General features: G+C 33.1%; 1 protein-coding gene across 4 annotated transcripts in view; it reads left to right on the top strand.

Moving 5' to 3' along the window:
- Nucleotides 1-12618, top strand: part of LOC125649574 (annexin A6-like) — a 34926-nt gene extending 22308 nt beyond the window's left edge. For 3 of the 4 annotated variants that reach the window (XM_048877199.2, XM_048877198.2, XM_048877200.2), the window contains 17 exons: nt 681-775; nt 1764-1877; nt 2762-2846; nt 3664-3743; nt 4068-4136; nt 4309-4489; nt 4659-4762; nt 5065-5211; nt 6505-6591; nt 6957-7370; nt 7538-7711; nt 8108-8141; nt 8298-8446; nt 8630-8725; nt 9465-9540; nt 10404-10516; nt 10633-12618. In XM_048877199.2, the coding sequence (XP_048733156.2) occupies nt 681-775; nt 1764-1877; nt 2762-2846; nt 3664-3743; nt 4068-4136; nt 4309-4489; nt 4659-4762; nt 5065-5211; nt 6505-6591; nt 6957-7370; nt 7538-7711; nt 8108-8141; nt 8298-8446; nt 8630-8725; nt 9465-9540; nt 10404-10516; nt 10633-10758 (2144 nt within the window). In that variant the 3' untranslated portion in view covers nt 10759-12618. The remainder of the gene's footprint in view (nt 1-680; nt 776-1763; nt 1878-2761; nt 2847-3663; nt 3744-4067; nt 4137-4308; nt 4490-4658; nt 4763-5064; nt 5212-6504; nt 6592-6956; nt 7371-7537; nt 7712-8107; nt 8142-8297; nt 8447-8629; nt 8726-9464; nt 9541-10403; nt 10517-10632) is intronic. The other variant, XM_048877201.2, reaches the window with a different exon arrangement.
- The last annotated feature ends 737 nt before the right edge of the window (nt 12619-13355 follow it).

Genomic DNA, 13355 nt, shown 5'->3' with positions numbered 1-13355 from the left:
AGATTAATCCAATAAAAATAAAAAGTCAGTGATATTTGTTGGAATTATAATTCACGTGTATTGCCTGCTGATTGTCGATTTTGCAATCGAAAATAATTTCAAGTTCCGTTTGAATATAAAAGTTTTAAAATGTTTTAATCCATCATCTCCTATTAAGAAACTTGGATATAATCTGTTCTTTTACACTCAAATGAACTACAGCTACCTAACATGGCTACGTAAACAATCAGAATCAGTTGAAGCTGTGGATTTTCGGGTCTTATGGGGCTTTAATGAATGTTTGAAGGTATGTTTGGACACAAGTATAGTAGGAAATTATGTTAAGATTATTTAGATAAAGGTTTTGAGACGGCAATGCAAGGATACAATGATATAAGGCCTGAACCGTGCGCATTTTTTCTGCGCCGTAAATTGCAGGTTTATATATATATATATAAGGGATGGATATTTTCCCAGAGAGCTACAGATCTGCAGCTACATGGATGTATAGAGCGCCATATCAACATAAACTCAAATAATTGAAGATATAATTAATTTTTTAAGATTATCTTTAAATTATTTATTGCACACATTGATTAAATTAAAAATATTTCTTATATACATTCAAACGGGAAGTAAGTACTGATCCTGTATGATGATAACCATTTTGCTTATTGATCCTGTTTAATAATTTTTTCCAGCACAACCTGAGGATGTCTTCATTAGAAACTTGGTTCGAAGAAAACCAGCTCAAAGAAACCAAATCAGCGAAAGATTTAAAGAAATGTACAGTCTGGTAAAGGCATTAGAACACGAATAGAGCGAGATATATAAACAAACTTCAATGCGGTCTTTAATTAATGTAGATATAAATCATAAAACCGTAAAGTTGAATTTAAGTTTAGAGCATTTTGAATTTGATTTACAATGTATGTTCACGACATGTACGATTTACTTATTAGTTACATGTTTTGTTAGAATAGTATAATATATATATATATATATATATATATTATAGAATTAAACATTCTTTTTGAAGAATTTATCGATGTGTAAACTCCGGACATTTTACTCACAAACTGAATAAAAGTGTGAAGCACTTTTATGTTAAGTTTGTGAGTAAAATGTCCGGAGTTTACACATCGATAAATTCTTCAAAAAGAATGTTTGATTCTTATAATTCCAATTCATTCACTTTACTAACAATTGCAAAAATTTTAATAGTTTCCCCTCACTATGTTATTTGTTTTCAGGCGTGTATGAATACATCGCATTTTCGGATTTATTGATGTGTAAACTCTTGTTCAGCTTTATTTTTGTCCAATCAAAACAATTGTAATAACTAACATTGGAATTATATATATATATAACTTATGACATTAGCGGTGTGCAAGTAAAATGATTATTAACATATGTAAATATAATATGATATCGCTTTGTACTTCATTTGATATCAGTGCAAATAGAAAGTTTCTTAGTTTTGTACCTCGTGATGCTATAAAATCTGGAATGAATAACTATGTTAATTATTCTAGTAAATTATGATAGGTTACAGTCTGTGTTGTGTATTCTATTAGCTCAGTTGTTTGTCAGCGAATATATAACATCAACGAAAACTGATCATACCATGCAGACCTTAATTCAAACAGATTGGCGGGGTTCTAAGCTAGGAAAATTGAACCCACGATGTTCCATACTATTTTACAAATTTGTGACAGTAAAAATAATTACTTCACTTACAGAGAAATGGTTTTGACTTAAAATGATTTATTTTGACCAAACAGGATTTAGTAACGGAGCTTCATTCAGGTCTTGGGAAGGACTGGGAATGCCTTATTGACGCTCTACTGAAAAGCAAATCCACTGGGACAGCCACGCTTCTCCATGATGCATTAGAGGTATCAGTCTCTCTCGTGTTTTCATGACTTTGTTTGTCAAACTTCATCTTTGTCTTTCAAGATCTGATGTACCAAATATGTACTACAACATTTTGTTCGGCTGTGGAAGAAGAAAACTGTTTACACTTTCGATGTGCTTGCTAAAAACAGAACATACCGTAGAAAATATTTTCTTATGTCAAGCACAGAAAACTATTTCTCACACAAAAAGAGAATAATCAAGTCTGTTTGAATAGTAGTTTAGAGATGCACAATGCATTTTGTAATGTAACATTCAACATCAACTGTTAAGCTTAACGGTAGTAGATGAAGGTAATCTGGTAAGGATAGCCGTTAATTTTATGATGGATTGCTATAACAAAGTTTTATCTATCAAATGACTTGTTAAAGTTTTTCGTATGGAGCGTGATTTCAAATCGAAAGAGTGTTACAAGTTCTCAATTATTTCATATGAATGTTTAGTTTTCTTGTAAGAATTTAAAAAATGGGTGTTTTGTTTGCAAATAAGAAATTTTAGAGTTCAAATTTCATTGTGATTTGATGCATGATACAAACACTTAATAAAAAATACTTTGAGGTCTTGGATAGACGATTTGATTTTTTAGATATTAGAATGTATATACATGAAAATTAAGAATTTCACCATTTCAATATGCAATATGTTTTTGCGTTTAGATATATTCTGAAAAGAAAAAATGAAATGGACAAAATCAAAATTTAGAAATATTACGATTTTTCAAATTTGATTCTAGATTCAATCTTTCGATAGTGAAATCAAACTCCATGGGATGCTTTAACGAGCCATTAATAAAATTTTGGTTTTGCGATCCACCTTCAGGAACGGTTTTCTGCAGAACTGATTATGAATTACTCTTTACTCGTAGGAGGGCGACTATCCCACAGCAGTAGAGATACTCTTCACATGCAAGAATGCAGACCTTGTGGAGTTAAGAGAAACTTATCGCAAAGGTCAGTAATTTTTTTTTGGTTGAATAGCAAAGTGGCTAATCCTTCAAACGAATACCATTGTAGATATTTCAATATTCATAGAACGTTAGTTCTTCAGTTCTGTGGGGGAAAAAATTATGTTTTCCTTTGATAAAGAGGGGACATATTGGTTTGCACCTAAGGAATAGAAGACCTTATAGATTCTGAGTTTACAAGGTCAGGTTCAAACTACCCCGGACGTAAGAAAATACTGCAATTGTAATATCGTGAGAACCCTTTGCTTGATAGACATCAAACTTGATATGCATTTAAACTCTACGAAATAGACAATCATTATTGATTTTGAGATTTTAAGGCCAGAGATCAAACTTTTCTACACATAAAATATGTCAATGTTTTGAGAACCCTTTGCTAGATAAACTTTTAATTTGATACAGTAATACCCTCTCAAAAGTAGATGACCCGTATTGATTTTGAGGTCACAAGGTTATATGTCACGAGCCAAATTATTCCCGACATATCAGAAGAAAATATGTTTGCGCAATATTTTGTAAACCTTGTACTTGATACACTGGTATTCCCAATTTTTCACAATCATTTTAGACATTCTAAATTCAAAGCTCAGTTTTTTCAATATTGCCACACAGGGGACAAATATGTTTCTAAAACATTCATGTCATGAAAGTAAAAGTGTTTCATATAATATGTAAATGCATGCAGTAGTTAACCAATACAAAAATTATCGTCTTTCAAATGTTATGAATGAATACCTGGTCGGCATCGTTGGGATTTTTTTTTTTGCAAATATGGCGATTTTGATACGAACGATTTGTTGTAGATTTTTCACAGAGTCTTGAAACCACAATCAATGAGAAAACAGAAGATCCCGAGAGATGCCTGCTAGCAACGCTGGCAAAGGTAACTATGCACAAAATGAATCAGTTTGATGACAATTTTATCAACCCATGAATATCTCATGTAAAACACTTAAAATATTCTTGTACAACCTCTGTCAAACTTTAAAAGGGGAAAAAACCATGTCAACTCATTTTCTCTTATGACTTTGTGTCCGATGATGTCATCAATTATGTGCAATACCGATTAATTAACCGAAAATGAAACATCATTACATGTATTCATTTATCGCATTTTCTGATGTTCTTCGCTAAATTTAGTTTATTGAGAATTGCTGTTGTGATAATTGCTATCTTGCATCTTCAACCAATCAGCTGTTTATTTCAGGGTGATCGCGATGAAACCAACAAGGTTAATGAGAAAACAGCGGAAACTGACGCGGAGGATTTGTATGAAGTAAGTCTATTTCTAGCTTCTGTTGGTTGGTTCATTTAATGATTACGCTCGAAATTCTCGTTAGAATAGTAAACAAATGTACGGTTTTAATGTTGCTATATCTGTGGCAAACAAGACGCGAAAAAAAAAAATCAATTTCTATCCATTTTTATTTGTCTTTTCTTTATTAAAGTCTGGGGAGGGCAGATGGACGAGTGATACTGGAAAATTCCTGAAATTGCTCAAGACTAGAAACAACAAACATATCATCATAGTCTTGAACCTGTATAAGATTCACAACAAAGGAACAGATGTCATAGACGACATCAAAAGGGAGTGCTCTCGAACGTATGCCGAGGCACTTATTGCTCTAAGTAAATAAAACAATGCATAAAGAATAAAAATCATTAAAACTGCAATAATATCACGCACTAGTAGTACGTTATGCTTCTTTGTGTCTTTCAATAATTTGACTCACTAATGACCATGATATGGTATAATAATGGGGAGTCTGATTTATATCACAACATATTTTTTCATTAGTAAACTGCCTCAATGGCCCAGAGAACCATTTTGCAGACCGATTATTTCGTACAATGAACCCCACAAACTCGGCATTTGTCAACTTACTGGTGGCGAGGTCTGAGGTAAGGATGTGCTGTTTGTTTTATCCATGCATTCACAATTTCTGTTAGATTGTCAGTCGGTGTTCATTATTATCATATTTATTGTTCGCTTAATCGTAAAATGAAAATGAAAGCTAAAAGATATATAATGTATATCTTATATCTTGCGCAATAAATTAAACTGAAAATTGTATTACGTATATATATATATATATATATATATATATATATATATATATACACACATATATATACATATATATATATGATATTCATAATTTGAATTGGAAGTAATTGACGAGTCTTGCTTTCTCGATATTTAGATAGATATGCCGGCTGTACGGAAAGCCTACAAGAAGAAATATGATGCCGAACTCGTGGACGATATTAAGCTTAAATGCCAGCACAAAACAACGAAAGTTTTACTGGAAATAGCCAACAAAACACCACCCAATTGGCCCAAGAGCAAGGTATTCAGTAATATATTTTTGTTTAAATTAGAACAACCACGTTGTGCTGTCAAATATTTTTCCCAGAACGTATGATTACATGCCTAAACGAACGTACACATTTGCCTGAAAATGTACCTGTCTCACAAATGCACCCAGAGACAAAAAACAAACCAAATTACAAACTTAATAGACAGAAAGACACAAACAGAACCACAAACTTAGTACACAGACACAAACAGAACCACAAACTTAGTACACAGACACAAACAGAACCACAAACTTAGTACATAGACACAAGCAGAACCACAAACTTAGTACACAGACACAAACAAAACCACAAACTTAGTACACAGACACAAACAAAACCACAATCTTAGTACACAGACACAAACAGAACCACAAACTTAGTATCCAGACACAAGCAGAACCACAAACTTAGTACACAGACACAAACAGAACCACAAACTTTGTACACAGACACAAACAGAACCACAAACTTAGTACACAGACACAAACAGAACCACAAACTTAGTACATAGACACAAACAGAACCACAAACTTAGTACAGAAACAGAACCACAAACTTAGTACACAGACACAAACAGAACCACAAACTTTGTACACAGACACAAACAGAACCACAAACTTAGTACACAGACACAAACAGAACCACAAACTTAGTACATAGACACAAACAGAACCACAAACTTAGTACAGAAACAGAACCACAAACTTAGTATACAGACACAAACAAAACCACTAACTTGCTATGACCAAACAGACCGACAGGCAGAAAAGCCAAGTGACAGGTAAATAAAGCGACTCACGAATAAACCGAACAACGGGCAAACAAACCGAACAACAGTCAAATGGTAATACGTGCAAACAAACCAAATTAAATACAGGTAGACAGATATACAAATCGACAAACAAAGCTTGTCTAATCTTAGTCTACATATATTCAATGAAGAGAGGGACAGCGGACAGACGGACAGACAGTCAGACAGACAAGCAAACACAACTTTCTTGGCGGAAGGGATTGAAATGGAGAAGAGTGTGTGTAGTCATTATTTATTGGCAAAGTTGATAAGTAATTATCACCATCCTTCTGTTTGGATGGTACTCATGAAACAATCAGCTTGTAAAAGAAATTACATGTATATGATGACGTTTGGTATTTCAGTATTTACTCATTTGAAATTTATCATACTGCATGATGTAATGTGAAAATGTTAACACAGCCGTGTTTCTGGAAGTGATCCTTCCAGTCAATATTGAACTGTTGTTTTATATTTGTATTGCATTCGCCAGAGACATGTGGATAAAAGGGTAAGATTGGCGAGTGTTGTGATGCGTCGTTCTGCCAATGATGATACATTTGATACGAAAACCCAGCAGGTGTGTTTTACGTATGCCTACTAGCATGGCTTAGACTTTCGTAGTGTTTTACATACAAAAGTTTCGAACCTCTTTCAATAGACATAACTTTTTGGGCATACACTATACAAGCCCTTCGTAATACAGCATAACCTGTTCTTGTTGCAGTATGGTATACTAGTTTAGTTCAAACAATTTTCTAACCTCTCACACTTCGCTTGTGAGCTTTAATTCTGGACTTTTATTCTAAGCTAACATCATTCTTTCTAAGTTTCCTCATTGAAAATGGAAAAAATTAAGGAGCGGTTTGTATCAGAAATATCTTATTTTTGTTATTAATGAAAATTTTACAATCAAGTAGTAAAAAACATTCTTTCTGATAAAAGACATCTACACAGAAGAAATGGAGAGGGGCAAACCCGGTACCCCAGCAATCTAAACCACCAATCAAAAGGGTCGAGCCTTCATCCTCAAGAGGAACAGATCCAAAACACCAAAAAAATCCACTGGGACAACCAAGCCTGCGCATAGCTGCAGATACGTCAATCCAAAGAAAAGAAGAGGAAAAGCTCAAACAAATGGAGAAAGAAAAACGACGAGAGGATGAGAGGCAGAAGAAAAACATAAGTGGCACAATTAAACCGTCCAATAATTTTAATCCTTCCACTGACTGTGATCGATTGCACGAAGCTCTAATAGAGACACACACTGACGAAGACGTCATAATAGAAGTACTCACCACCAGAAGTAATGGTCAGCGCCAGATATTGAAGAATAAATGGTCAACAAAGTACAAAAAGGTAAAAGAGAAAGTCTGCATTTATCAATGATTGTTAGGAGTTACTCATTAATAATAATTTTGTGGGTATTTCAATTAAATATATCATCATACAGTTTCTTGTCTGTATCTCCCTTGGAGGGTCGTGTGATATAGATAGGATATTAATGGTGTTTCCTCTCACCGTAGTACGCATTGGAAGCTAAAGTGAAGGAAAAAATGGGTGTTGATTATGAAGAAGCTATAACAGGTCTACTGATGCCACCATCCGAATATGATGTTTATTGCCTACACGAAGCTCTAAACGGATTAGGACTCTCTGATCCAGTTCTCGTTGGTATTATCTGTACAAGGGATGCTAAGGTAATCGGATTTCCTTTTTTAGAGGAAATGTGATGAGAAAGTTTGATATCATTAGTCTGGATTTTGAACAGAGTACATGAACTCAATGTAAATTCACTTGAAGAGTTTCAAAAACAGCTGATCAATTTATAATATAGGGGGAAATGATAGTGTTTTAAAACGTTGCATGGATAAAATATGCCCAAATGGGTACATCTACATATGTAGTTGATATTGACTCGTAAACATTTGAGCAAGCTCAGGATCAGGGGTTTTGCTGTGTATAATACGAATACCTCAGTGACTGTATTGTTTCCATTTTATATACATTACAAACATAAGATTGCTGTCGAAAAACATTGTGGAATACTTTTTCATATTATTTCACCACCTTTACTCTGTTCAATTTTTAAACAGGAGATGAAAGAAGTCAAGGAAATTTTTAAGAAAAGTAAGAGAATGTCTTTTTAAAGAATAAATCGAAAGCTTTGTATTTCTTTGTTTAAAAAAAAGTAATTATGTTAGAAATGTCTACTTTCTGGTCAACCATTATATAATTAGGTGATGTGTGGCTACTCTGACTTGTCATGTTGTCTGTTTTTGTTAGCGTACGGGAAAGAATTAACCCAAGAACTGACGGCTCACATTGATCCGGATTTAGCCGACTTTGTGGAACTGCTTTGTCAAGGTGAACGAGACCAGGGTAGCGAGGTCAACGCACATTTGGCCAAGAAAGACGCTGAAAGAATGAGTAAGGTAACAAGAAACCATTACCCTTATCAATCCAGAGCTGAATGAGCAACAATTGATGATACAGAAAGAGCTAAATTTAAGACATAATCTGAAATATGGCAATCTCTAGCCATGTGAAGATAGAAATGTACAGGTAAGATAAAATTGTGTATATTGATGAAGATGGAAAATTTCTATATTTACCAGAATGGCAAGGTGGATGTTGTTGACAAAGCTTTTCGTGACATTGTCTTGAAGAAAAACCATGCTCAAGTTAAACTGACATTCGAGGAGTTCGAAAAAGTAAGTAAAGCGCACCAGGCCGTAGTTCTCAATCAGCAGGCATGTTCACAAAACTTCTAAGCTTTGTCCTAAGATTAGTCGTAAGATATGACTTACATGTAGGAAAAGGGTTAGGAATATCCTAAGATCAACTTTGGACATATATTGGGACGTATATCGATGATATCTTAGGAACTTCTTAAGTTAGGATATCCCCAGTACTTAGGAGCATTCTTATTTCTTCACATTTATTTCAATATATACTGCTTGTGACATATTTGCAGTTTTTAAAACAATTGAAAGATCTACATACATTTATAGAGAAAATAAATATACACAGTGCTATACTACGTCAAGTGATTTGGTTTAAAATCAAAAGAATATACCTTGATTTACTTATGTCAAGACCATTATAAAAACAAGTGAATAATTTTTCCGTTTGGTCTGAATTTGTTTTGTGAGTAGTCTCATTATTGTGTCATCATAAATAAGGATGGTCATAGGACAAGGTTTATGTTGTCTTAAAGTTAGGACGAACTTATGGTGAGGCCTTAGATTGGGGAAAGGTTTCGAGAAACCGACATAGGATTAAGATGTGTCCTAAGGCATGCTTAGGATCTATCTTGTGTCTAAAGACATACTTAAGGCTCATCTTAGTCCTAAGGTAGCTTTGTTAGCACGCCTGTGGGATTCTGAATTAATTTTGAATTCTCTTTCATCTCGATTTATGAGCTAATAGATTTCATTTATATCATTTCAGTTGACAGGAAGTGATATTTACCAATCCATTGCAGATACCGTAGTTGGCGAAACTGAAGACGTGTATATTTCTTTGGGTACTGTTAACATCTACTCAAGAAAAGACAATTTGTATTTTTTTTCATGTGCGATATGGCCATATTTCTTATATTTAGGAAATATTATTATACCATATAAGGTTTCAAGTGGGAAAGGACTATCCTCCTGTAAAACTCCAAATTTTAAAGTTTTAAAGTATTGTTTGTATTCTTAATTTCATAAAAACAGAATGTCCATTAATGTTTCACATTATTTTTCTCTGATATTTACTGTCATTTGGAGTACATAGCATCTAAGGTGACGCAATTTCTAAAATTTTAATCAAATCTAGTCTAAAATGGTAATTTCTATTTTAGAAAACATAGGACGCAGCTTTAGATAAACTTGTCACATCGTGTACGGGGAAGATATATTTATTGTATGAATCTAAAGTTTTTTTCCAAACCTGTGCTCAGTTTTTTCGAGAAGAAAACCCATCGTAAAACTAACTGTTTTATGTCAAAATATCTAAAAATAACGGCAAAACCTGGGGTTTTTATCATAAATATAAAAAGTAATAGCTTCATATTAAAGCCATTTTGAACAAATTTTAAAGAGTAGCAACTAATTGCATGGTAATTTTACATTAAATACAGTTACTTTGAAAGAAAAGCTTTGATGAACAAACAACCTTTATCGTATATGATTCTATCTTACCATTTCAAGGAGCTGCCAAAAGGTCAACTCTTTTAATTTTCCCTGTAAAACCCTGTAAATTGGCAACCAAATTGAATTTGATGTATTTCCTAAATACAATAGAATGCCCTTCCTCCGGCACTTACCAGACATTTTAACCCCCCAAAAAATCGAAGTTTAACAGCCTCAAGAAAAACTTATACATTGTCTGAATCTGTATTTCTAGTGAAAGCGATTGAAGATCCAGCCAAATTCTATGCAGAAAAGTTGTTTTCTTCTTTTGGTGGACTAGGCACAAATGAATGCAGCGTCACAAGGATGATCATATCACGATCAGAGGTAGGAGAAATATATATATATATATATATATATATATATATATATATATATATATACATTTGATTATGAATCCAATCGTTACTATGTTTTCTTGATTTTATACTTGGATTTTTCAGATTGATTTGCGGGACATTAAAGTAAAATTTCAGCAGCAAAACCAGAAATCAGTATCGACCTTGTTGAATGCAGAGTATCCTGGTGGCAATAAAAAACTCTTACTAGCCATCTTGGGTGATAATTGACCGTTTCATTGTACAAACTTACCCAAGACTGTGGTCATCGGTGTAAATTACCAGCTTGATGTCTTGTTTCTCTTGCCTTCGGAAATGTTATGTTGCGGGGTTCTTTTGATTTGTATTGTTTATTCTAAGGATCTTATTGATCACTTACATTCTTGTCCAAATTATTTAAATCTTATTTATTTCTCCACAATTTATATTTATCAGAAATATGTACACAATTTAGTGAAACTGTACACTGTAGATGCTGAACATTTGCCCATTCACTGAAATAATTTACTTTTCAACAACCGTTAGAAATTAGTTTATAATGCTTGCTATCGCAGTAAGTATTCAATGCAATGTCTATTGTATATCTTTGAAAACAATGCATTTTAACGGATCTTCTAAATATATTCGGAAATAACTTAATTCAGGGAGTGATGTAATGCAGTGTTCACTGACCAATTCTTGCGGATATGATTAGTATTTTTAATTCTGTGCGAAAAGAGAGCGCAATAAAATGGACATGTTAAAAAAGAATACTTAATAACAAAAATCATTATGACCCCTTTTCCATTTTTTGGCAGATAGCTGTTATTTCAATATTTGATAATGTTATCAATAAAAATCTAGCTCCCATGTTGCTTATTCATGCTTCTTATAAGGTTAAATATTTCTATTTCATTTCCTACGGACTCTCCAAAGAATTCACAAAATTTAGTTGTATTGGGAGAAAATATAGTTCTGTTGAGGTTCGAACCCCTCTTCATAGTTCATTTGTACGTGTCTGCTTTACCACAGGGCTACGTTGTCAGTTATATTTAGATTTCACTTTCATTTCTGTCAGAATTCTCATTCGTTAAAATAAACGTACTATATTTATTGAAATTCACACGCGCATTGTTCACAGCTAGAGCACGATCACGAGGAAATGGCTATTATTCAATTTGTAAAGATATCTAAGGCAAAAACATTGGAAATGTAAATATTGCTATATACTCTCTTTTACGGGCGTTTTTTTTTTTTTACTACTGGCGTGTTGTGCTTAACCAGAATGTTCAAAATGTCGAGATTTTGTGATACAACTCGTAAAACAATTGCGAAGTGATTGCCATTTTTATCAAATTTTTAGAATTTATTCATTCTTGCTTTTGGATTCGACTTTGTTCATCATAAACTTGATAAATTGAAAAACAAAAGCCATTTGAGTTGATTTACAAACACCTAATTTCAATACAATTCATTATCAGTTTTTGGTTTAGAGTCGATAAAAAAAGAATACGATAGTGTGTCAAAGATTTACACAAGGCTGTCTCATAGTCAAGATCATAATAACCAAAATGAATTCGTTTCACATAAAAACTGTAAATATTTGAATATACTAAAGTAACTCTTAATTGTGTTTTTATTCACGTTCACTTTAGAATTAATGCTTTAATTTAGAGATTATCCACGAAAATCACCACGAGCACACACTCTCGTATGCACTATGGAATAACCGGGTATTGTCCGTAAAATGCATTGTTTGTTGTGAAATTGCATTACATTTATGTAAACGTATTATACAATTATAATACATGTAATGTTGTTGCTGATTATAAGCACTACAATATCGTTAACAAAGTGTACGTGTTTGAAACAAAAAGTGGCATTTCACATTTCCATTTTATTTACTTCATTATTTCTTTGGTTTTCAGGGCAGATGTAATATTATCAAATCGATATTCATTTATCTTTTACATTTTTTCTGCATTATCTGTTTTCTGGTGTAAGAATTTCGTGATTTCACTATTGTAAAACCATATTACCATTTGGCGGTGCTAGGAGGTGATAGTCTGTGATATAAATAGTCTGTTGATTAAAGAATTTCTTCTCTTTTAATGGTTTACTTCCATTAATTATTGTAAAGGTATTCACTACATACAAGTTTTACATTCATTATTGTAAAGGAATGCGCTACATGCAAGCTTTACAATCATTTATATTCACTACAGTTTAATTTCGCCATTTTCACTGTAGGTGAAATTTGTGAATTTAAAACTGCAGTGAATATAAATCTGCCGTGACATTTATATAAAATGAATTCAAAACTATTTAAAAATGGATGTTGAAAAGAAATCATGAAAATAGCAGTAGCGATTGCATCTGTGTGAGAATTTTTTTTTATTACCGACAAGAAGTTTAACTCGCTTTATGATATGTTTCCGATTATTAAAAAACAAAACAAACAAGAGGCCCACATGCTTTATCGGTCATCTGAGCTAAAAGTATCACTAGTTCCAAGGGCTATGAAATCTAGAGAGAGAAAAATCTGTTCTGAATGTCTAAGCTAAATTCTGATATTCAGCAAAAGTATAAAACAAAATGCCTCGAAAGTACCTATACTGATGTGAGGCTTTACATAATATAATACTGAAAATTGGTCAATTTTTGGCATTTTAGCCCCACCCCTAAGACACAAAGAGTCCTGAAATTTACAATTTGTCACCCTTGTTTCAAAGATGCTTCATACCAAATCTGGCCCCGCCCTGGAGTCAGAACCTCAACCTCGACGATCGTGAAATTTACAAGTTTGGTAAAAGTCTTCCTGCTCTACATCACTATGCATTTAGTTTTTC

Source organism: Ostrea edulis, chromosome 5 (genome assembly GCF_947568905.1).
Source record: "Ostrea edulis chromosome 5, xbOstEdul1.1, whole genome shotgun sequence".
In the NCBI taxonomy this organism is placed as follows: Eukaryota; Metazoa; Mollusca; class Bivalvia; order Ostreida; family Ostreidae; genus Ostrea; species Ostrea edulis.
The sequence above is the reverse complement of the archived record's forward strand: the minus strand, read 5'-3'. Positions and strand labels throughout refer to the sequence as shown.